Genomic DNA, 24,120 nt, shown 5'->3' on the forward strand with positions numbered 1-24,120 from the left:
TAGCACAGAGCACCTGGCATTTAGCACATTGCACATGGCACATCGCATTTAGCGCGTAGCTTATAGCATGTTGCATTTAGCACGTAGCTTATAGCACCTTGCATTTAGCACACGGCTCGTGGCACACTGTATTTAGCACGCAGCACCTCGCTTTTAGCACATTGCACGTAGCACCTTGCATTTAGCATGTAGGTTATAGCACGTAGCACCTTGCGTTTAGCATGTAGGTTATAGCACTTTGCATTTGGCACGCCACATGCAGCCCGTTGTATTTAGCCCGTAGCTTGCAGCGTGTAGCACCTTGCATTTAGCGTGTAGTTTACAGCGTATAGCACATGGCATTTAGCATGTAGCGCCTGGCATCTAGCACATTGCCTACAGCATGTAGCACATTACGTTTAGCACGTACCTTATAGCACGTAGCAGCTTGCATTTAGCACACCGCATATAGCACGCAGCACCTTGCATTTAGCATGTAGGTTATAGCATGTAGCACCTTGCATTTAGCACATTGCATACAGCATGTAGCACATTACAGTTAGCACACCGCATGTAGCACGCAGCACCGTGCATTTAGCATGTAGGCTATAGCACTTTGCATTTAGCAATACATGCAATTGTGCTGCAATACATGCAGCACGTTATATTTCGCACGTAGCTTACAGCGTGTAGCACCTTGCGTTTAGCACACTGCATGTAGCACCTCGCATTTAGCACGTAGCTTATGGCATATAGCGTGTTGCATTTAGCATGTAGCTTATGGCATATAGCGTGTTGCATTTAGCACGTAGCTTATAGTATATAGCACCTTGCATTTAGCACGTAGCTTATAGCATATAGCGTGTTGCATTTAGCACGTAGCTTATAGTATATAGCACCTTGCATTTAGCATGTAGCTTATAGCATATAGCGTGTTGCATTTAGTACGTAGCTTATAGTATATAGCACCTTGCATTTAGCACGTAGCTTATAGCATATAGCGTGTTGCATTTAGCACGTAGCTTATAGTATATAGCACCTTGCATTTAGCATGTAGCTTATAGCATATAGCGTGTTGCATTTAGTACGTAGCTTATAGTATATAGCACCTTGCATTTAGCATGTAGCTTATAGCATATAGCGTGTTGCATTTAGCACGTAGCTTATAGTATGTAGCACCTTGCATTTAGCACATAGCTTCTAGCGTGTAGCACCTTGCATTTAGTGTGTAGGTTACGGCATGTAGGTTATAGCGTGTAGTGCCCTGCATTTAGTGCCCAGCTTACAGCACATCGCACGTCGTATTTAGCATGCAGCTTATAGCACGTAGCATCTTGCGTTCAGCACGCTACCTATAGCACGTAGCACGTTGCATTTAGCACATAGCTTATGGCAGGTAGGTTATAGCACCTTGCGTTTAGCAGGTAGCTTATAGCATGTAGCACATTGCGTATAGCAGGTAGCTTATAGCATGTAGCACCTTGCATTTAGCAGGTAGCTTACAGCGTGTTGCATTTAGCATGTAGCTTGTAGCACGTAGCACCTTGCATTTAGCACACTGCATTTAGCATGTCGGTTATAGCATGTCGGTTATAGCATGTCGGTTATAGCATGTCGGTTATAGCATGTCGGTTATAGCATGTAGCACCTTGCATTTAGCACACTATACGTAGCTTATAGCATATAGCGCATCGTATTTAGTACATAGCATGTAAATACACCTTGCATTTAGCACGCAGCTTCTAGCGTTGCAGCCCCTTGCGCTTTGCGCCCAGCACGTAGCACCTTGCGTTTAGCGCACTGCGTACAACACGTAGCGCCTTGCGTTTGGCATGGAGCACACTGCACGTAGCATTTAACATATAGCTCATTGCATATAGCACTTATCACACGACGGATAGCGGGGGCTGCTTAGCTCCAGGCTCTTAGAAGCAAAGCCAGGACTTCTAAAACAAGTCCTTATTTCACGACAGAGGAGCAACAGCCCCAACCCGAACCCTACAGCACCCCTAGGATTTTTATTATTTTTTTTTTTTTTGGGGGTGGGGTGGGGGTGCGTGCTAAGGATACGAAGGGATTACTTGTTGCAGCGAAAGAATTGGGGAGGTAAATACCCCAAACCTGAACTCCGACACATGGAAATGCTCCGGGACAGCCAGGGACCAGCCGCAATTTAACGCGTGAGGGTTTCGGCGGAGAAATGAAGCCCGGAGTATCTGGGCACCCTGGAGATGCTTATTAGCTCGGAAAGGTACAAGGCGAGGGGAAGACACTTGCCTGCGTTAAAGCTTCTTTAAAGAGCTTTGGATTCAAACCGGCAGCTCTAAACCGCTACAAAACGCAGCCGGTGGGAAGAGGAAAAATTGGGCTAATTGGGGAAGGGCAATCAGCACGGTTAGGAGGATTTTTGGAAAGGGCTTCGGCCGCCTGCGTGGCCTGGATTTACCCGGAGAGCAAAGCACGGGCTTCAAGGAAAAGCAAAATTCATGGAAACAGTAGGAAAAAGACCATAAAAAGAGGTGACCCTGAGCTGAATGCAAAAATTGCCGGGGAAAAACACGAGTAGAAAAGGCTGGAGGGAGCGCGGGATGGCTTTCCAGGTCAGTGCCGCGCACTTGCAGGTGAATTAGAGCAGGTTTCGCTCCCACGCGGCGCGGAAGATGCTCCTCCTTTCCCCCCCACCCCCCCCCCCCCCAGCACGCAAACTCCCACCAAAAACCTCTTTTCTTTAAAGGAGCTCAGCAGAGACGCGAGCAGGTGGCTCCCATCACCCCGGTAAAAGCCACCTGCCATTATTTTCCATTACCAAAAGGAGAGGAGAAAAAAAAAAAAAGAAAAAAAAAAATCGAGGAAAAAGAAATATGGACGAGCAGCAAAGGGATATCCCCAAGGGCAGGTCCCTGCAAAGCCAAGCCCCAGCAAATCAGTTTTGGGGCAAAAAGCCAGAAAACCCATAAACAGCTTCAAATAAGGAGCTCCGCTTGAATTTTCCCCCCTTCCCCCCCCGCCCCCATCGCAGGAGGTGCCATGGGCTCCGCTAAGGACTATATAAATATCTCGCCGAGATCAAAACTTGACGTATTTAGCCCTCCCTTTCGTGTTGGCGAAACACAGCTCCGGTTTTACGCGGCCGTAAAACAAACCCCCGCGAACATGTCACGGGCACGGATTTCAGGCGAGAAGCCGAGAGCGCCGGCTCCTCGGCCGGCCCCGGATTTCGGCCATGCCAAGAAACCAGCGCCCCACTTGCGGATGGGGCTCCCCGGCTTTCCAAAACCAAGGGATGGGGGAGCCCGGGGCTACGGCTCCGTCGTTATCCGTGGTCCAGCCCCTCGCCTCCTCCGCCTGCCCTCCTTTTTCCATCTTGACGGCTCCTTAACCCACTTAGCCCTGCCCCAGGCAGCAATTTTTTTCCTGGCCAAGGGGAGACATCGAGCTTGTTATAAGGACAAAAAGCTGTTTTACAGGGGGTGACGCTCCCCGGAGGGATGTATCACACATCGGGAAGGATCTGGCCCACCCACCGCGTAGCGAGGAGGAAGCAAGCCGCTTCCTTCAGGGGAAATAAAAGGGCTTTTTCGTTAGCAGGCGATGGATGGAAACCCCCCTCCCCAAAAAAATGCTCCCACACGAAGGCGCGGATGCTTTGCGGGACGGGAAGCCCTTCTGATGGATCCCCCGGTAGCGGGACCTCCTGGATGGGGCAGCGATGGGGGCAGCTGCCCGCCGAGCCGGCACTGCGCAATATGTAAGGTGACGATAAAAATAGGGGAGATTCCCCCCAAAATGGCTTTGGGGGCGTATGGAAGACACCCAGAGCAAATACACTTGTAGGGAAGAGCAGTGGGAGTTTGTGTGTTGGGCACGTGCCCACCCCCGTATCTTCCCGGGAGACGCAGCCGGATCCTGCTCCATCCCCGGTGTGCGAAGCGCCGGGATGAGGAGGGGATGGACCTCTGCGGGCATGTCCTCCCTCACCGCCAGCTCCAGCCAAGGATGCCGTCAGCCACGGAAAAGCCATCTGCCCACCGAATTTCGGGAGCAGCGCTCGGCCTCCGCAGCCTCCTGCTGCCCGGAGCGAAGGGAGGCATCAGCGTGGGGGCACCCATCCCCAAAACCAGGCTTTTTGCAACGATTTTTAGCCGTCTGCTGAAAAAAGCAGAGGGCAAACCGGCTTTTTGGGACAGCGTTTCTCCACTGAGGGCCAGGAGATACTTAAAGCAGCTGATCCTCAGGATACGGCAAAGCAGCGAAGTCCCGGCGTGGTTTTTACGAGCCAAAACCTGGCTCGCGGATGCCCAAACCCAAGTGCTGCCTGCGAGACCCTACTGAACGCCAGGATCCTCCTCCCGCATCGCTTTAGAACCCATGACCCTCCCCCAGCTTCCTCTAGCCCCACCACAAAACAACTTTTACCTCTTCCCCCCCCCCCCCTCAAAATACACATTTCAAGCACAGATTTGCCCACACCCGCTCACCCGCTCTCACAAAGCGGCAGCAGCAGAAGAGCAACTGCCCAGCTTGCAGAGATAAAATAGAAGGGAAAGGACGGAAAAATGATCCACGGAGTGGTGATGGACAGCTCGTGGCTGAGGAAAAGCCGGGAGGACGAATTGTTCCTTGGAAATTATCTATCCGTGACCTTAAAACCGTGGTGGAGGGGGAGAGGAGATCCAGGTGGGATTTGGCACAAGTTCTATCCCCCCTCCCCCCTCGCCCTGCCTTGACCCGCGCAGGTTTTATTATCGACCGCGTGTTCGGCAGCAGGATGCCGGCGGCATGCTCGGGATGCACGGAGCAAACCGGGGAAGGAGGGGGGGAAAAAAGCAGGAGCCGCAGCCTGGCAGCGCGTAAAACCCATCGGGGGGGAATGGCAAAGAGGGATGCAGGGGATGCAGGATGCCTTCCCGCCCCTGGTCCAGCCAAATCCAAGCCGGGCTCTGGAGAACCTCGGTGGTCCATGGTTTCCCCGGGGATGATTTTGGAGCTGCTGGCGGTGCCGGGGAAGAATTGGCTCCTTTGTGTCAACCTCTCCCCGCTCAACCCCGCAGAGGGCGGCCGCCGTTCCCCCTCCCCGCGCCCTGCAGCAGCTGACGGCGGCTTTCCAGAGAGGAAAAAGTACATTATAAATGAAAAAAATAATAAATAAATAAATAAAGAGGCGATATCGAGCAAGCTCTGCTCATCCCTCCGTCACCCAGCGCTCGGTAGAGACTCCGGAGAGCAGCCGGGTCTCGCTGTGCTCGTTAGAGAGCGGCCACCTGAGACCCCACAGAGGGTGATCGGGGCGGGGGGGGGGGGGGGCACGGGGACGCTTGGGGAAAGGCCGGGGGGGAGAAGAGGAAGACTGCGTTCAAATGCACGAGAAATTAAATTGCATGGCCACCCCCCAATCTCCGGGATGCGGGGAGGGGAAAGTTTCCTGCTCCATGAATTTTTACCTCCTGGTAGCCCCGCTTTTGGGGATGGGATGGAGGGGGGGTGGGAGTGTCTCATTAAAACCCCCCGCGGAGCAAAGCGGGGAGTCCAGATGTTCATTTAGGAGCTCAGCGAGGTGCAAACCCCTGGGATGGGGGGGATTTGGGGGGCTGCTTCTCCCTGCTGGGTCCCCCCCCTCCCTCCCATCCATAGGGATCAGGGTACCCCCTGCACGCCCAAGGGGCAGGGTGGGCTGGGGTGCCCCTGGGTGCTGCGACCCCCCCAAAAAGGGGGTCCCCAAGGCTCAGACCCAAGGCTTGTGGGGGTCCCCAAGGCTCAGACGCCCCCCCCCGTACAGAGAGAGTGGAGCCAGGGCTGGGACTCGCAGCCGGAGCCCCATTTCGGAGCATCGGGGAAGGGGGATACTGGTCCCCCCGCAGCGACGCTGGCTCAGGGGCGAGGGACGAGCACACAACCCCCCCCCCCCCCCATCTTCTCACCCTGTTCCCCAGCACCCCATTACCGGGTCCAAAGCAGGTGCTTTAATTGATCCCCAATTAACAGCTGCCCCATTAAGGGGTCCAACACCGGCACCCTGTTAACGGGTTCAAAACCAGCTCCCTGTCCGGGGGTGCCCCATTAACGGCTCCAAAACCAGTGTCCTATTCACGGGTCCGAACGGGGTGCCTGCTTCCCCCACCCCCCGGCACCCTCCGGAGCCCCCCCATCACCCCCCGAGCCACGGGGGGGATGCGGAGCCCGGAGCCGCCGCATCCTTACCGGGGTGCGGGTGGGCACCCCATTATTTCAGCGACCGTGCGGGGGGGCCGGAGGGGGGGGTGTCGGGGGGGTGTCCCTTGTCCCCAGCTGGCGGGTGGGAGTCGGGGGGGGGGGTGGATGACACTCACCCAGCGCCAGATCGAGGAGGTCCCAGAGCAGCAGGCAGAGGGGCAGGGGGCTCATGGTCCGCATGATGCCCGCGGGGGCGGCAGCCCCATGGGGCTCACCGGTGCCCCAGCCCCCTATCCGGGGGGCAGGCGGGCATGGCGGTGGGGGGGGCTCAGCCTGGCTCCCGCGGTCCCCCCCGCCGCTGCTGCTCCCGTCGCGCTGCCGCCCTAAGCCGATTTATTGCAGCGGGAGCGGAGCGAGCTGGCGGCTGCCCGCCCCCGGCCCCCCCCCGCCCACCGCAGCTCAGCCCGCCCCGGCCCGGCCCCCAGCCCGGCCCCCGGGAGGTGTTGGAGGGGGCGGGAGCGCCGTACGAGGCCGGGGCGGGGGGGGGGGGACACGGGACTGGAGGGAGGGGGCGGTATATGGGGGGGGGGGGATGCAGAGAGGGATGCAGGATGGAGAAGGGGATGCGCGGTCCGGGAGGCGGCGGGGGGGGGGGGGTTGGACCGGGCAGGAGGGGTTGTGCTGTGTATGGGGGGGGGGTAACGTGGTATATTTGGGGGGTGCGGGGTGTCTTGTGGGGGGGGCGCGGGAAGGGGGACGCGGTGTATGGAGGTGGGGAAGGGGATGCGCAGTCCAGGACGGGGGGTTGCGCCCTGCATGGGGGGTAAAGCGGTATACGGAGGGGGTGCGCGGTGTATTGGGGGGGGGGGGCGGTAGGAGGGGGGCACTGTACGGGGGTGCAGGAGGAGGGATGTGAGGCGGTTTAGAGGGGCGCAGGAGGAGAAGGGCGGTTTAGCGAGGGGCTGCACGGGGGGGGTGCAGAGTTGGGGGGTGTGTGCAGGAGGGGATGCGCAGGGGGGCACGGTACTGGCGGGGGGGGCATAGGAAGGATGCTGGATGCAGGCAGGGATGCAGGGGGTAGGAGGGGGAGGGATGCAGGCAGAGATGCGGGGTGCAGGGAGGGATGCGGGGTGTCGGAGCAGGAGGGTGCAGGCAGGGATGTGAGGAGCAGGAAGGGATGGGGGATGCAGGTAGGGATGAGGGGGTGCAGGAGCAGGAGGGATGCAGGCAGGGATGTGGGGGGCAGGAGGGGGATGGATGCAGGGAGGGATATGGGGTACAGGCAGGGATGTGGGGTGCAGGCAGGGATGTGGGGAGCACGAGAGGTGCAGGCAGGGATGTGGGGGGAAGGATGCAGGGAGGGATGCGGGGTACAGGCAGGGATGTGGGGTGCAGGCAGGGATGTGGGGAGCACGAGAGGTGCAGGCAGGGATGTGGGGGGAAGGATGCAGGGAGGGATGCGGGGTACAGGCAGGGATGTGGGAAGCAGGAAGGATGCAGGCAGGGATGGGGGGCGCAGGAGCAGGAGGGATGCAGGCAGGGATGGGGGGTGCAGGCAGGGATGCGGGGTGCAGGTGGGGGGATGCAGGCAGGGATGGGGGATGCAGGCAGGGGTGCAGGTGCGGGGGATGCAGGCAGGGATGGGGGCGCAGGCAGGGATGCGGAGTGCAGGCAGGGATGTGGGGAGCAGGAGGGATGCAGGCAGGGATGCAGGGCACAGGTAGGGATGGGGGGTGCAGGTGGGGGGGGGTGCAGGCAGGGATGCGGGGCGCAGGCAGGGATGCGGGATGCAGGCACAAGGAGCCAGAGGAAGCCCTGGGGCAGCAGATTCCACCAGACCCCCCTTCCTTCAGCAATCCCCCCCTGCCTGCGGCCCCCAGCAGCAGGATCCAGCCCTGCAGCCGTTCAGTCCTCCCCAAAATCACACGCTAGCAGGGGATGCATGCCCCTCCACGGCCCTGCCACGCAGATGACCTTGTTTTCCTCGAACTCCCCAGATTTAATTAGTTCCTGGACATAGGGGACGACGCGAGTATCATTCACGAAGAGCCCAGGTAGGGAGCGGGATGGCCTGGGGCTCGCAGACAGAAGAAGAGATTAGGGAGCTGGAGGAAGCTTTTCCTCGAGGTTGGAGGCCTCTTTCTGTTGCTATTCCACATTAGAAGAAACTTTCCCCCAGAACACACTTCTCGTCTTTGCAAAATCAGCTTTTTTTTTGCCATTGCTTTTGATTTTTTCCCCCCCATCCCATGCGCTCACCCTGTCGCCCCGACACTTGTTCTTACAGCCCTCAAGCCCCGTTTAACTCCACCGCTTCCCAAAAGCACGCGAACGCCCCTCATTTCCAGCAGCGCGAAGCCAGACCTATGAGAAAAAAAAAAAAACCCAACCCAACCCCAGCGTCCTCTTTTGAGGCTTATATTTGCAGAAAAAGCATCAGGGCAAAAGGTTTCCCTGGGATGCGGATGCGGAACATCCCCTGTGTTGAGACTTGGGCACAACCAGTGACACCAGTCTAATGAAAACTGGTGGGTTATGGGTTTGTGCCTTAAATAAGCGCCCCGAAAGAAATCAGGCTCTGCGTAGATTGGCGCTAAAAAAAAACAACATTAAATAAAATCAATTAGTTGCTGGAATTCCTTTGAGTGAGCTGGATATTCTCTCCCTTCTCCCCCTCGCCTTTCATCTGCCGGGAAAAGCCACGGTTTGTTCTTGCGTGGAGATGCCTAGGAATCAAACCTGGCTTTATTTGATGGCGGGATTGATAGACCCCCTTCCCCTGAGAGACGTCGCCACATCGCCTTTGCTTTGCTCGGCCGGGAATAGAACAGCCAGGGGTAGGAAGAACGGGCGGCGCTCGCGGGAAGTATCCCGGCAAAGCCAGCAGACCCTAAAGAAGCTCCAGCCCCGAGGTGAAAGCGTGTTCACCCAGCCGAGCGTGCTGCCGGGCTCCGAGAGCCGCTCTGCCGCCGTAACTGCCCGCGCTCGACCCCGATGGTGCCGTCAGCTCCTCTCCCAGCTGCCCCTCCCAGACACCTCTGCCGAGACGGGCTTTTTCCTCTTCTTCCTTTGCCCTGCCGAGCCGCAAACCCCCGGCTCCATCCCTCACCATCCCCTTTTTCAGCCCCGTCATCCCCTTTTTCACTCCCATCCCAAGCAAGCAGGGACTTAATTGGAATTTTTCCCAAGGAGGCGCACGGAGGTATTTTTTCTGCCCTCGGATGCAGTCGCCCGTAGGCCAAAGTGCTTAAAGACAGGAAGATTTTAGGCTGGGAAGCGGTGAAGGGTCATCCAGACAGAAGCAAGGCAGAAGAGATGTTTAACGAGATACCTCCTTGCAAAATAAATATTAAAGAAAGAAATAAATCCCATGCCTTTTCAACCTGAATTTTAGCCCCTTGGAGCTCCGGCTCTGCCTTTTGGCTGCACGAACCTTCCCCCCGAGCAAAAGCGATGACCCGGGGAGCGAAGCCTAAACTAAATGTCCCGAAACGTTCAGAACCAGGAGTCGTTTTCCCCTGGCAAAGCGTCTTTGGCAGCCTCCAGATTTAATATTTGAGCGCAGGGAAACCCAGAGAGAAGCACGCGGCCCTGTCAGCCGGATCCCAGGACATTGGAGGAGACAGTAAGTGATGTAAATTGTTGGATAAAAATATTGCCGTTTGTATTGGGTGTCGGGCTCACTTGGGTTTCGCCTGGGTTTTAATTTCGTGTGAATACAGCGGCTGGTAAAAGCTGCTCGGTTGACAGCGCCGGAGGCTTCGGTCCCCTGGAAAGGCATGAAATGAGCCGAGCCGCTGGGGTGTGATGCTCCTTCCCCGGCCAAACGCAGCCATCTGCACCGTGAGGGGGGTTATTCCATATTGTGGTGGTTTTTTTAAATAAATAAGGGTTTCCTCGCAGTCCCATCCCATTGCAAAAAGCTGCATCGCTCCCGCCAGGCATCACACCCTGTCGTCCTCCATCCCCGTCCTTCCCACCCTCGCGAGGGATGGATCCAGCCTGGAAAACTAGGTCCGAAGCCTCATCTCCGACATCCTTTGGGAGCAGCTTAAATCCAGGACAGAGTATTGCGAGCGACTCTCCTCCATCTGTCCTCGGCGACCCCGATTCGGCACAAAAAAGGCTCCAAAAAGGCAAAATTTCTCAGCTCCTCTCTCCTGACCTTTCCAGAAGAAGCCCGTGTACTAATTAGCCGAGTAATAACGTAGCGAGGATGCGATTCCTCATTAGCTTTTAAGAGATTCCCAGCTACATGACTGATATGCATCTACAAGAAAATTAACTCGGGCGCAAGGGCTCCGTAATCAAGATTAATGAGGTAAGAGGCAAAGAGCAGCAGGCGGCTCCCCCCTGCCCTTCGCTGGTGGCTGAGCACCTCCTAAAACGGGGTGAATCCCAAACCGGGGGGATGCTCCATGGCAAAGCGAGTTGGTGGAGAAAGTCCTCATTAAGACCGGAATAACCCAAATTTTCCCTGTAGGTGGGAAATCTCTACGTAACGCGTTCAGGGTCTCAGCCGGTCCTTAAAGCCTGGCTCCTGCACCTTCCAAAGTGCTGGGAAACCCTTGCTCAGAGCTGAAATAACAACTCAATTTATGCGGTAAAGGGTGATACGGCGAGGGCTCATCTCTGGTCCTCCACCTGCAAAGCTCCGTTTTTTATGAGCTAAAGCAACATCAGTTCACCCCAAGAGCATCAGCAGGTGGAGGGAGGTGATTCTCCCCCTCTGCTCCACTCTCGTGAGACCCCACCTGGAGTCCTGCGTCCAGTTCTGGAGCCCCTACTACAAGAGAGATACGGAGGTGCTGGAACATGTCCAGAGAAGGGCCCCGAGGATGCCCAGAGGGCTGGAGCACCTCTCCTGTGAGGACAGACTGAGAGAGTTGGGACTGTTCAGTCTGGAGAAAAGAAGGATCCGAGGAGACCTTATAGTGGCCTACCAGGATCTTAAGGGGGCCTACAAGAAAGCTGGGGAGGGACTTTTTAGGCTGTTGGGTAATGGTAGGACTAGAGGGAATGGATTAAAACGATTCAGATTGGACGTTAGGAAGAAGTTCTTCACCACGAGGGTGGTGAGACACTGGAACAGGTTGCCCAGAGAGGTGGTGGAAGCCCCATCCCTGGAAGTGTTTAAGTCCAGGCTGGACGGGGCTTGGAGCAACCTGATCTAGGGGGAGGTGTCCCTGCCCAGGGCAGGGGGGTTGGAACTAGATGATCTTTAAGGTCCCTTCCAACCCTGACAATTCTATGATTCTATGATCCCTTGGCTTCCCAGCACCCAGTCTGGGCTGCATCCCATGGTCCCTACTGCAAAGCCATTGGGAGGGGGAAGAGATCATAGAATGGTTTGGGTTGGAAGGGAACCATCTATTTCCAACCATCTATTTCCAACTCCCCTGCCCTGGGCAGGGACACCTCCCACCAGCCCAGGTTGCTCCAAGCCCCGGCCAACCTGGCCTTGAACCCCTCCAGGGATGGGGCAGCCACAGCTTCTCTGGGCAACCTGGGCCAGGGGCTCACCACCCTCACAGCAAACAATTTCTTCCTCAGATCTCATCTAAATCTCCCCTCTTCCAGTTTCAAACCCTTCCCCCTCATCCCGTGGCTCCCCTCCCTGCTCCAGAGTCCCTCCCCAGCTTTCCTGGAGCCCCTTTAGGGACTGGAAGGGGCTGGAAGGTCTCCCCGGAGCCTTCTCTTCTCCAGGCTGAACCCCCCCAGCTCTCTCAGCCTGTCCTCACAGCAGAGGGGCTCCAGCCCTCCCAGCATCTCCAGGGCCTCCTCCGTCCCTGCTCCGACAGCTCCGTGTCCTTCTGCTGTTGGTACCCCAGCGCTGGAGGCAGCACTGCAGGGGGGTCTCCCAGAGCAGAGCAGAGGGGCAGGATCCCCCCCTCACCCTGCTGCCCACGCTGCTGGGGAGGCAGCCCGGGATGTGGGGGGGTTTCTGCACTACCAGTGCACATTGACACATCACATTGAGCTTCTCATCCACCAACACCCCCCCAAGTCCTTCCTCAGGGCTGCTCTCCAGCCGTTCTCCGCCCAGCCTGGATGTGTGTCTGGGATTGACGCAACCCAGGTGCAGGACCTCGCCCTTGGCCTGGTTGAACTTCATGAGGTTGGCACGGACCCACCTCTCCAGATCCCTCTGGATGCCGTTCCTTCCCTCCAGCGTGTCGATCACACCACACAGCTTGGTGTCGTTGGCAAACTGGGTGAGGGTGCCCTCAATCCCGCTGTCCACGTGGGACTGGGATATTTCCCATGTTGTCTGGAGAACAAAACCTCTCCTCCTCCCATCCGCTTTCTCATTATAAGCCATGACACGAAGGGGTAATTAACCGCAAATCATTCCCATAAGTGCTATCCTTGGCTAATTACCCCATGGAAAAACATACCCTGCCATGAAATTCCCAAACCCCAGCTCATCCCTCTTTGCATCCCTCGATGGCTTGAAACCCGAGGCAAAATTAAATCAAGTCACAGGTGCCCGACTTCAAATAACCCATTTTTCTCCTCCCAGGCACTTTTCCAGCAAAAATCAAAACGCCAGCAGCCAAAAAGCAAAAAAATGACCATCACAGGATGACCCAACACGCCGCATTTAACCCAAAACATTTTCCTTCCCCGCAGTAGCCCAAGGTCTGGCTTTTCCCACCCGCAACATCCGTTTTTTCAACAACAACGACAACAACAACAAAAAAAAGCCGTTGTAAAACGAACCAACCGTGTTTCCAAAAGGCAGCTTGGAAGTTTTTCTTAGCAAAGCAGCTGGAGCCAAAGCGCCGTTTTTCCTTGGTTAAAAAAAAAAAATAAAAAAAATCTTATTGCATTTATTTTTAGCGTATCATTAAGTGCCGAATGCCCACCGCTGAGCCCGCTCCGGCCAGGTAATGGGAAGCATCCGAGCCTTGTGACGCTGGAGGGAATTAAAGCGATTTTTTCAATGCTTTTCTCCTCCCTTGACAAGCCGAGCGGTGGAAAACCACGAGGAGCGAAAGAGCACCATCGCGTTAGCGAGGGGCTTTTCACAGCACGCACGCCGTAATTAATAAACTATAACGAATACGCTCCAGCATCGGCGCAGGGGCAAACCCCAGAGCCCCCCAACCCGCAGCCTAAATGCGCATACGTGTGGTCTTAGCCCCAAATCTCTCAAAATTAAGGTATTATTCAACCCAGCCTCTTGCTTCAGCTCCACCATGCGTTGACTAAATCCCAGGGCTGGTGTTTGGGGCCATAATTATTCCCTTATTATTTATAATAATAATTAGAAATCCGTGCCGGTGGCTAATACATTTTAGAAGTCTTTATTTCATTCATCTCTGCACCAAAACGGGACCTTATAACTAAATATATGATCACACGAGAGGGAGAAACAACCTTGTATATGGGTCAAAATTCGGAATATAAATCCCAGTATGTTCAGCCCTGTCCTTCCCCCGAGCCCACGAGTCAATATTAGGGCTGGATTTGCTGCTTTCCACCAAAACGAAGATCTGGGGGAGTGAAAAAACCCTCATTTTTTGAAAACGCAGCAGTATTTAATGCTTTGAAGTCACTCAGGGAGGGGTCTGGGGCTCGAATGTCACGTTTCGAGAAAAATTGGGAGTATTTCGAAAGGATTAGCGTGGCCTTTCTCTCCCTCCCCGCAAATGGATGGTTTCGGTTTTTCTGCTGGAAAGAACATTTTGTTACAGAAATCCCTTCGCTTCTGCCTTAAAAAAAAACCAAACCACCAAAAAAACAAAAAACCAACCCAAAACTGAAACATTTCAGCTGCCTTTGAGACCAAACTTCTCAGCTGCTCGCATTTTCCCCCCAAACCCACGATTTGCCAGAAAACTTAACACTTTCTTTCCATCCTGGAATAACCCTTCTCCCCCAGATTCCCCCCCAAAATTATTTGCAGGGTTTGGCGACTGTCTTTTGCCCCGCGCACCCAGCGCTCCTGCAGCACCTCCAAGTTGGAAGGGGAGGAAAAAAAAATCGCTTTGACGCCAACCGCCATCGGAAATATTTTGCTTTTTAAATAGGGACACCCATCCCCAAAACACCTCAAATCAGCCCACAACCCTAAATTCCCCCCAAACGCGCCCTCCAAGAAATATCTCCCGTCGCTAAATGAATCCTCCCGGGAGCTATATAAATATAAAAGTGCACATGCATCTATATATATATATATATATATATAAAAGACGTTGGAGAGTACGTCTTCGCAGCTGTATAAATAGGTTGATGACAGCCATGGGGCGGATATAAATAAGATTAAAAGTCGCAGGCACCCTTTCCGCGGCATTTTTCCCACCTCCGTCCCCACACATCTTGCAGAAGGGCTGGAAAACACCATCACCCAGCCTCCCCAAACTCCATTTTTGCACTAAAACGGTGCCATTTGCCCATGGATGGGTTAAACGGCCTCAAACTCTTCTCAGGACCAGCCTCAGGGCTTGGGATTTTTTTTTGCTTAGGCTGCCAGGGATCACATCCATCCCCACCTTCATCAAACTAATTGCTGCCGAACAATGCTTAGACGCGGACAAAAATGCTCCTTTTTTTCCCCCCCCAATAGTCCCCGTTCCGAAAAACCCAACTAATGCCCAACCAGGGCGTCTCAGCTTTGAAAATGGGTTAAAAACATACGAAGCAACACTTTTCAGCTCTGTTTCTGATGCTGGCAGCCATCCTGAACACTCGCTTCAGCTTTTTTTCCCCCCGTGGGATGGGTAGAAAAAAAAGGAAATTGCCATAAAAATGAGCAAGAGGAGAAATAAGAGCAGAGTGTGGCCATTGCCCACCTCCCCCATTGGCACTCCATGTTCGGGACAAAGGGCCAGGGGACTACGCCGTGGGGCAATGCCCAAAACTCTGATGGGTTTTGGGGCATCTCAACGCAACGGTGGCTAACGGATGGGGCACGGCACAGATGTCACTGAGTGATAGGACAAGGGGTCCTGGAGAAGAGAAGGCTCCGGGGAGACCTTCCAGCCCCTTCCAGTCCCTAAAGGGGCTCCAGGAAAGCTGGGGAGGGACTCTGGAGCAGGGAGGGGAGCCACGGGATGAGGGGGAAGGGTTTGAAACTGGAAGAGGGGAGATTTAGATGAGATATCGGGAAGAAATTCTTTGCTGTGAGGGTGGTGAGCCCCTGGCCCAGGTTGCCCAGAGAAGCTGTGGCTGCCCCATCCCTGGAGGGGTTCAAGGCCAGGTTGGCCGGGGCTTGGAGCAACCTGGGCTGGTGGGAGGTGTCCCTGCCCGGGGCAGGGGGGTTGGGACCAGCTGACCTTTAAGGTCCCTTCCAACCCAAACCATTCTCTGATTCTATGTGTCCACCTTGTTGGCTCCATCCCTCTTTCACCCCTGACAAACCTGGTGCAAACCCTCTCCCAGCACAAGCTTGCAGTGAGCAAACCCAGAGCACCACCCCCTGCTCCATCCATTGCAGGAAAACCACCCCAAAACCGCAGAGTTTTGCCAAAAGAGCTGGCACGCATCCCCGCTACCTCCTCCCGGAGCGCCCTTCAGTGAACAAATAGCCGGGGGGCGGGGGGAGGTCACAATGGAGCATCTCTCTGGTCAACAAAGAGCAAGGGGTTTGCAACAGAGCAACCCCCAGTGAAAAAATAACGGGGAATTTGCAACGGACCATCCCTCCGTTGAAGAAATAATGGGGGGTTTGCAAAGGAGCATCACCTTGGCGAACAAATAACGGGGGGGGGTTGCCACGAAGCTTCCCTCCTTGAACAAATAACAGGGAGTTGGAAACAGAGCATCTCTCCTTGAACAAATAATGGAGCGTTCGCAACAGACCATCCCTCCAGCAAACAAATAAGGGGGGGTTTGCAGTGGAACATCTCTCCTTGAACAAATAACAGGGAGTTGGAAACAGAGCATCTCTCCTTGAACAAATAATGGAGGGTCTGCAACAGACCATCCCCCCAGCAAACAAATAATGGGGGGGTTTGCAGTGGAGCATCACCTTGGGGGACAAATAACGGGGGTTTGCAATGGAGCATCACCTCGGGGAACAAATAACGGGGTTTGCAATGGAGCATCACCTTGGGGAACAAATAGCGGGGAGTTTGGAATGGAGCATCATCTTGAGGAACAAATAACGGGGGTTTGCAGCGGAGCATCATCTTGGGGAACAAATAACAGAGACTTCACAATGGAACACCACCTTGGTGAACAAATAACGGGGTTTGCAGTGGAGCATCACCTCGGGGAACAAATAACGGGGGTTTACAATGGAGCATCACCTTGGGGAACATATTACACGGGTTTACAATGGAGCATCACCTCGGGGAACAAATAACAGAGACTTCGCAATGGAACACCACCTTGGCGAACAAATAAAGGGGTTTTGCAATGGAACGTGACCTCAGGGAACAAATAACAGGGAGTTTGCAATGGAGCATCACCTCGGGGAACAAATAACAGGGGTTTACAATGGAGCATCACCTCGGGGAACAAATAACGGGGGTTTACAATGGAGCATCATTTTGGGGAACAAAAAATGGGGATTTGCAATGGAGCATCATCTTGGGGAACAAATAACGGGGGTTTGCAATGGAGCATCACCTCGGGGAACAAATAACGGGGGTTTGCAATGGAGCATCACCTCGGGGAACATATTACAGGGGTTTACAATGGAGCATCACCTCGGGGAACAAATAACGGGGGTTTGCAATGGAGCATCATCTTGGGGAACAAATAACAGAGACTTCGCAATGGAACACCACCTTGGCGAACAAATAAAGGGGTTTTGCAATGGAACGTGACCTCAGGGAACAAATAACAGGGAGTTTGCAATGGAGCATCACCTCCGAGAACAAATAACGGGGAGTTCGCAATGGAGCATCACCTCGGGGAACAAATAACGGGGAGTTTGCAATGGAGCATCACCTTGGGGAACAAATAACGGGGAGTTTGGAATGGAGCATCACCTTGGGGAACAAATAATGGGGTTTGCAGTGCAGCATCACCTCAGGGAACAAATAACGGGGTGTTCACCAGCAACAACCGACACAGGGAGTGAGGAGAGGGAGGGAATACCCCCCCTTCCCGAGCTGAGCTTGTCGCCGTCTTTAGTGACTGGAACAAATCCGAAGTGTCGACTGAGACCGTGTTGAGCATTCAGGGAGACAAATGCCAGGCCCGGGAATAAAGATCCCGTTTATTTCCATAAGGCAATAATAACCTGCGCCTTCGCTTTATGAAGTCGAATTTGTTACAGCAGATGAGCTGTAAAATCTCGTGGGGTGGGGGGGGAAGGAAAAAATAGAGGCTATAAATAAATTTGTAATTTTAACACGCATTACCATGTAATTGAGAGGGTAAAGGATGGAGCCGGCACTGGGTCAGAGCTACCTACAGCCTCCCATGGGGTTTTTCGGCCGAGCTACGAGCCCCTGGGGACGGATCCTGTTCAAGTCTGATGGTGGCTTTGGCAGGGCATGGAGGAAGCCAGCAAAGAGCAGGAAAAGGAGTAAATAATATTTCCCAGTTGCATGCAAGGCACGGTGAGCGGTTAGCGGGAAAGCAGAGCCAAACAGCCGAGCCTCTGAGCTCCTGCGCTGATGGGATGGTGGATTTGGGATTTAAACATAGATATCTGTAATTTGGGGGCTGAGGAATAATTGCCGATTTATCCTCGATAAACGTTGAGGGCTCCTGGAGAGCAGCCTGCCCTCGGATGGGCGCTGGGGGATTGGTTTCTGCTTGGGGAGAAGGGCTTGAAGCGCTGGTGTGGGGATGTTGGGGATAAAATGGGACCAGTGGATGGACGCAGCATCCTTTGGGATGGAGACATCGCGGGGAGGAAGGATGGTGGATCCCAAGCATTTGCAAAGCCCCAGCCTGGTTCTGCAGAGCTGGCACTTGGCAGCTGTTGAAGAAACATAAATCTCCTTATCTTAACGGTCGGGGCTGCTTTCGTGGGGGAAATTTTCAGTGCGAAACCAAAAAAAAACCCAGCCGCTCCTCCATGCCGTGGGGAAAAACCCTCAAAGCATCTCGCCAGCCCCAAATCCAACCCATGCAACGTGTTTCCAACCTTGAGGAGCAGCAGGAGACGGACGGACACACAGACGGAGGGACAACCACCTTTTAAAAGCACAGGGCAGCTCCCCACCAACTCAGGGCTGCTGCATGTGGCCATTGGGATTGTAATATATTTTGCTAAAATACATTCGGGAGCATCTCCCCGGCTTTGCAAACGGAGCGAGCGGCGGCTCGGGAAACGCACAGATCTCCCTCCCATCACGCCGTCCACCTGCCTATTACTTATTTTGTCCGATATTGTATAGAGCCTTTTTTTCTTTCAGGTAGCGAAGATGCCAGGGTCAGCAGAACCCAGCCCCGCTGCCAGCTCCGGCGCGGAGATCTCCGGTATTTATTTACCGATGCCCGTCGTTATCGCTCGCTTGCAAAAGGCTGTCAGGTCTTTTTTGTGTCTGGTGCCTTGCTCCACCGCGCCTGAGCTCGCTTGTGTTTCGGGGGGCTGATCCGGGGCTTATCTGACACAGGTTGGAGGTTTACGAGGTGATAATAGGACAATATAGATATATTTTTGCATGGAAAAGTCACTTAATAAACAGGCTGTGTCTTGGGGAATGAGGCGGATTCATAGACTCGGTGATTTTTCCTCCCCAAACAGGGACCGAGGAGGGATGCTGATGGCAGCGGGAGCCTTTCCAGCCCTGCCTGCATCCCCTTTCGACCTCACCTCCTCCGCAGATGCCCGAAACCTTGGGAAAAGCCAAGGCTGGGAAGGCAGGGCTCACCGGGACCCAGCCAAATGCGATCAGACAGGTCCCCTCCAGCCCCCGCCCGGCTCCCTGGCACGGCAGGAGCAGGGGGGGTGGCTGGCTCCTACCTCCCCCCTCCCTGTTTCCCTGCCCTTAACAAGGCAAATACATCCCCCATACATCCGTGGAGGGATTTCCGCGGCGCAGGGGCTCGCCTGGGGGCAATCCCGGCTGGCAGCGGGGCGAGTGGTTTTTCCATGTTTCTCATCACCCAACTCCACGGGAGCAAACAGCAGCCGGCGTCTGTTTAAACAGAAGACGCCGTCGGGTGCGTCGCCCGCCTGTTTGCACTCCTGCAAAGGCAATATCACCCCAGCCTCTCTCGGCTGTCATCTCCTTTCAACGTCTCAGCCGCGTCTCCTAAATTTTCTCCTCGCATCCCACGTTACGAGGTTTGCTTCCCTTCCCAGCGCACCTCCTCGCATCCAGAGCCCAAAGGGATTGCCCCGGCCGCCCAAAGCAAATTGTATTTTTTCCTCCAAATTCACCGCAATCCCAACGTAGCTCCGCTCCAAGTCCCCCTCTGTGTTAACACCACCTGCAGCATCCGGACCTTCCTCCTCCTCGCCCACTTCCAGCATCCTTATACCCGCTCTGCTTTCACGCAGCTTTACCTCCCCGGCCCGTAAATCTGCAGGTTTGAAGCGACTATAAATTTTTTACATATTGTCAGGGGAGCTCTTACAATGTCTGTATCACCTTGGGCGCATAAGATGTTTCACGGAGCGGGGAGCATCCATCCATCTCAGCAGAGAGCGTGTGTTTTCTGCTCTAGATGCCGACTTGAAGCACCGTCCATCACCCAGCGAGAAATACAGATACCAAGCAAAACACGCGCCGCCACAAACAGGTGAAATTCGGGCGCTTGGGGAAGTTCGCAGCCAAGTTTTCCGTTTATTTCCACCCGTTTGAGACTCGCTCCCAAAGGTGTAAATGGGATTTGCTTGTTTGCTTCCTTTTTTTTTTTTTTTTTTTTTTCCCCCAGCAGCAAGATATTTGCTTTCTGCCTTGGAAGAAAGGTGAATTATGCAAGCTCTCCCAGCAGCCGCGTTAGCAAGCGCCACTGCAAGCAGTAGAGCAAAAAAACCCCTCAGTTTTGACCCAAATTGAAGGCACGTAGGTCAATTCCTCGACGTCCAAGCAAGCGACACGAGCCCATGATGGAATGGCTTCTAGCAGCGCTTCAGTGCACGTCTTCCCGGTGGTGAGGGAAGGGGAAAGGGTGCTTTTTTTGGCTCAAAAGCCTCAAAATAGGGGTTTTGAGATGACTGACCAAGCCAGCCCCAAATTTCAGGTTTTTTGGGCACACGGAAGGACAAGGAGTAGTCGCACGAGATGGGTTTCCTTTGGGAAAATGGGTTAAAACAAGCTGCTCTGGACCCGCTATATGTAAATACCTTATGGGCCATCTCACTGCTTACTGAGACCAAAATAAAAATGAAAATAAAAGTATATTTTTGGGGCAAGCCCAAGAGGACTCAGTGGTTCATTGCTGCTGTACTGGAATATATCAATTGCTGCCAAATTTGGGAAAAAAAAACCAAACCAACCCCATCCTCCCACCCCGGGGGCTGCCCATCGCCTTCGGCAGATGCAAAAGCAGCCGGAGGACGAGCTCGGATGCAAAAGCACCCGCGTGGCCGGCGTCAAAAATGCAGCGAGATGAATCACCCTCTGATCTCCAAGAGCATCCCGTCACCACGGGTGCTCTCCTTCTTCATTAAGGCCACGTTAAGCAACGCGTTTCGAGCACAGTACAGGCCTTTTGAGCTTAAAAACAGGACCCCGAGTGCTTCCCACGCTGCCTGTCTACGCCTGCTCCGACTCCAGACGACTCCTTTGGGAGCCCCGGGATGGTTTCGCTGCTCGAGGTTTAGCGAAAAAGGGGAAATAACGGAGAAAAAAAAAGCAAGATCCTGACTCCTCGAGCAACCCTGCCTATTTTATCGTCAATATTTTTTAACGTGCCCTTCTGCCGAGGGGTTTTCTCCCCCTTTCCATCGCTGCTTCACCTCCCAGCATCGCGAGCGAGATGTAGCAATGCGGCTTGTGTATCCTACTAAAAGATATTTAATAAATATGCAAATCACTCCCCGCATCTCCTCGGGCAGGTGAGGTGCGCGAATGGGCTGTAGTTAAGTATTAAATCCATTCACCGCCAAGTACCTGGAGAAGAGCAGAATAAACCAGAGCTGAAGTTTGCATGGAAACAGGGTTAAAGAAATGCATCTGATGGCGGCGGGGAAGCTTTTCTCATTGAAAAACAAATCCAATACACCGTACCGTAGCACCCACCGGTCAAAATTTAAGGGAACTGGAAGAGAAAACAGCTAAAACTACAGCAGAGAGTCTCATTACGGGCCAGATGTGTGAAATTTTCCTTTTATCGAGCCAGGTTTTCCCCATTGGGTTTTTGCAGCATTTCTCAGCCCCCAACTTCCAGGACTGCCAGCGCCTGATTTCTCATCTTTATCCTATTCTGTATTTACCAGGTCCATAATACGCTTCCTACCAGGCTCTCCTCTTGGATAAATAAGTCCAATCTTCGCAATTGCTCTTCAGAGATGATTTTTTCCAAGGCAGGCAGACTTTATAAATGCTTCCCCCAAGGAATAAATCACTATTTTCTTCCCAGGCTAACCAAAAAAACCACAACACCGAGCAAAACCTTGATGTCGGAACAGGTAGGCAGGTGCACGTCGCTGTCTTATCACGCCATGCTCTTGAGCATGCTGTGGTTTTCCCCTGTTCCTCACCCCAAAACCTCCCAAACCCAAGGAAGGTTGTGATCCATATAGAGGGCAGGAATAGGAGCACAGCTCAGATTTGAAGCCAGACCGTCAATTTACAGGATTATCCCATACGATGTTGAAACCCGTTACCGCCCTTGGTCTTTTTGCCCTCTAAATCGCTAGATTTGAGCAAGGGTTGTAAGAAAACGCTTCCACCAACCCAGCGTAAACGTTAGACCTTCCAGCCTGCAAAGTTTCCGAGCGTGCTCCAAATGTCTCTTTATTCCCCCTTTCTTTGAAAGCAGCGAGCTTTCCCCTGCCAGCTACCTGCCTGCACACAAAACCCTGCCAGATGGTCCATCGCTGCCTCCAGACGGCTCCTGCCTGTCCCTGGAGAGCAGACCTGCACCACCACGCTCCTGCCAGATCGCTCCGACGGGAGCAAACCCTAAAAAACCCCCGACAAAATCCTCTAGAAAATAACAAAGGCAGCGATGTTTCGCACGGGGACGGAAAGAGGTTTGTGCATCGGAGCCAGCAGGAATTTGGGAGAAGCCACATTTTGCATCACGCGGGGCGAGGAGCCTAAAAATGACCTCGAAAAAGAGCCGGAGCTTTCAAGAGAGAAACGACGGGGCTGTCAAGACAAGGAGGTGTTTGGTCGGTTGGATGCACCGCCCAGCGTCGGCTCAAGCCATGGCGCTGGCAGCCAAATATTGCGAGTGCAAATGTCTGGAGCTGACCTTAAACGCTGCAGAAGAGCAGCCAGGTCCTGTGCATCTCCCCCGCCAACCAGACAAACGAGCAGTTATTGTTGGGGTTTTTTTTTGCGGAGCAAAAGGAAAAAAAAAAGAGAAAGTTATTTTTCCTAAAAACCGTTTCAAACCAAAAAATATAATAAATAATAATTTTGGCACGGCGTGGAGCTTTTGCTCCTCCGCTGGTCCTGATGAAACAACAGCCAGAGCGCCGTGTTCCCCGGTGCTTTTGAGCAAACCCAGCAATAATAAATCAAAGCCAACCGCCGCAACCTGCCGTGAAGCAACGAGGAGGCGAAAGGGAAGGAGCACGACCCAGCTCGCGCGGGGAAAAAGCCAAGAGGGGATGGGAGCGAGTTGCTTTGCACGAGCGCAACCCCTCGCCTCCAGCTCAGAGAGAGAATTCTGCTTTTTAAGGGTTTTTTTGGAGTCTTTCAGAGGAGACCTTGCCCTCCTCGAGCAGTTTTACAGCAAGCATCGTGCTCGGCGCCTGTATCAATTCCTGGCACATCCACAACCCTGCCCAGCACATGACCATTTTCTTTGGAGACCCAACCTTGGGTTGTAACCGGTAGTTTTATGAGGAGGGAAATCACCTTGAAGAATTTGCAGAAAACTCACTTTTAGCGAGGAGGGCATCTCGCTTTCCTTTTGCTTTCTCTGTTTACGAGCTCTTTGGAGATTCGGCTAGACGTCTGCTCGCAAAGAGGCAGCTTTTGGGGGTGTTGCAACGTGATGGTGAGCGAAGAGTCACTGTCAACATCTGACCTGGATTCTGCTCCTTTACACCAGCAACACGATCCCTTCGAAATAAACCTTCTCCCAAGAGGATCCACAACTGAAACAGTAGGGCGGAAAAATATTACTACAGCTGGAAGAGGTGAGGATGAAAGACGAAGCAAAAAGCAAGAGAGAAGCAGTTGAATTTTAATGATATTTACTTTATTTAAAAGGCAAAAAAAAAAAAAAAAAGCCAAACCCAAAACCTCGGGCATTTGCATCAAAGTGCCTGGCTGTAACACTGCCAGGAGAAGGCGGTTGGAAAAAGGCCACAAAAGGAGCTGCCCCTTTGCATTTCGGCTCCGTGCATGAGTTACGGTGCGATTCCCGAGGACGCTGGGCTTATCGTTCTTGATAAGCCTCTTTTTATAGGTCTGGCAGTGAGATGCGAGAAAGCAGTAATTAAATTTTCACGCGGAAGAAGGCTTCTGCTTCGCGCCCGCATTGGGAGAAGTCAGCATAAAACATCGGGGTGGGCCAACGACAGGGGGATTGCAATTGTATTTAGGGCAAGGCAATAATACTAGAAAAACGTAACAGTTTTCAGCTCAAAAAAACAAGCGCAAGCCTGGGAGCACCTTTTCCCCTCCCATATTAATCCAACTACCACCTTTTTACCCTCTAAGCATGCACAGAAACTCCAAGTTCATGAGTGGTACAAACTGATCCCAACAACCGTCAAGCAGAGAGGCTTGTAGCTAGGTAGTAGACTCATTGCACACCTGGAAATCAGCTTGGACGTGTGGGTAGACCCAAAATGACCTTGAAAATGGGTCCGTTTAAGATTTCCAGCCCTTCTAGAGAAGCTCAAGTCCATCAAGGACATGGGCAAGTAATAGGACACGGTTAGGAGTAATAGGAGCTCCAAGAAGCTCTCCCTGCAGTCAACCCACCAAAGCTACCACTTGCACGAGC

At 53.6% G+C, this 24,120-nt stretch overlaps 1 protein-coding gene across 1 annotated transcript in view; it reads right to left on the bottom strand.

Annotated features, from left to right (window-relative positions):
• IGSF21 (immunoglobin superfamily member 21) overlaps positions 1–24,120 on the bottom strand; it is an 83,979-nt gene that overhangs the window by 42,965 nt on the left and 16,894 nt on the right. The window contains exon 2 of the mRNA XM_054222682.1: positions 6,306–6,419. Within this exon, the coding sequence (XP_054078657.1) occupies positions 6,306–6,419 (114 nt within the window). The remainder of the gene's footprint in view (positions 1–6,305; positions 6,420–24,120) is intronic.

The sequence above is a fragment of the Rissa tridactyla genome, chromosome 16 (genome assembly GCF_028500815.1).
Source record: "Rissa tridactyla isolate bRisTri1 chromosome 16, bRisTri1.patW.cur.20221130, whole genome shotgun sequence".
NCBI lineage: Eukaryota > Metazoa > Chordata > Aves > Charadriiformes > Laridae > Rissa > Rissa tridactyla.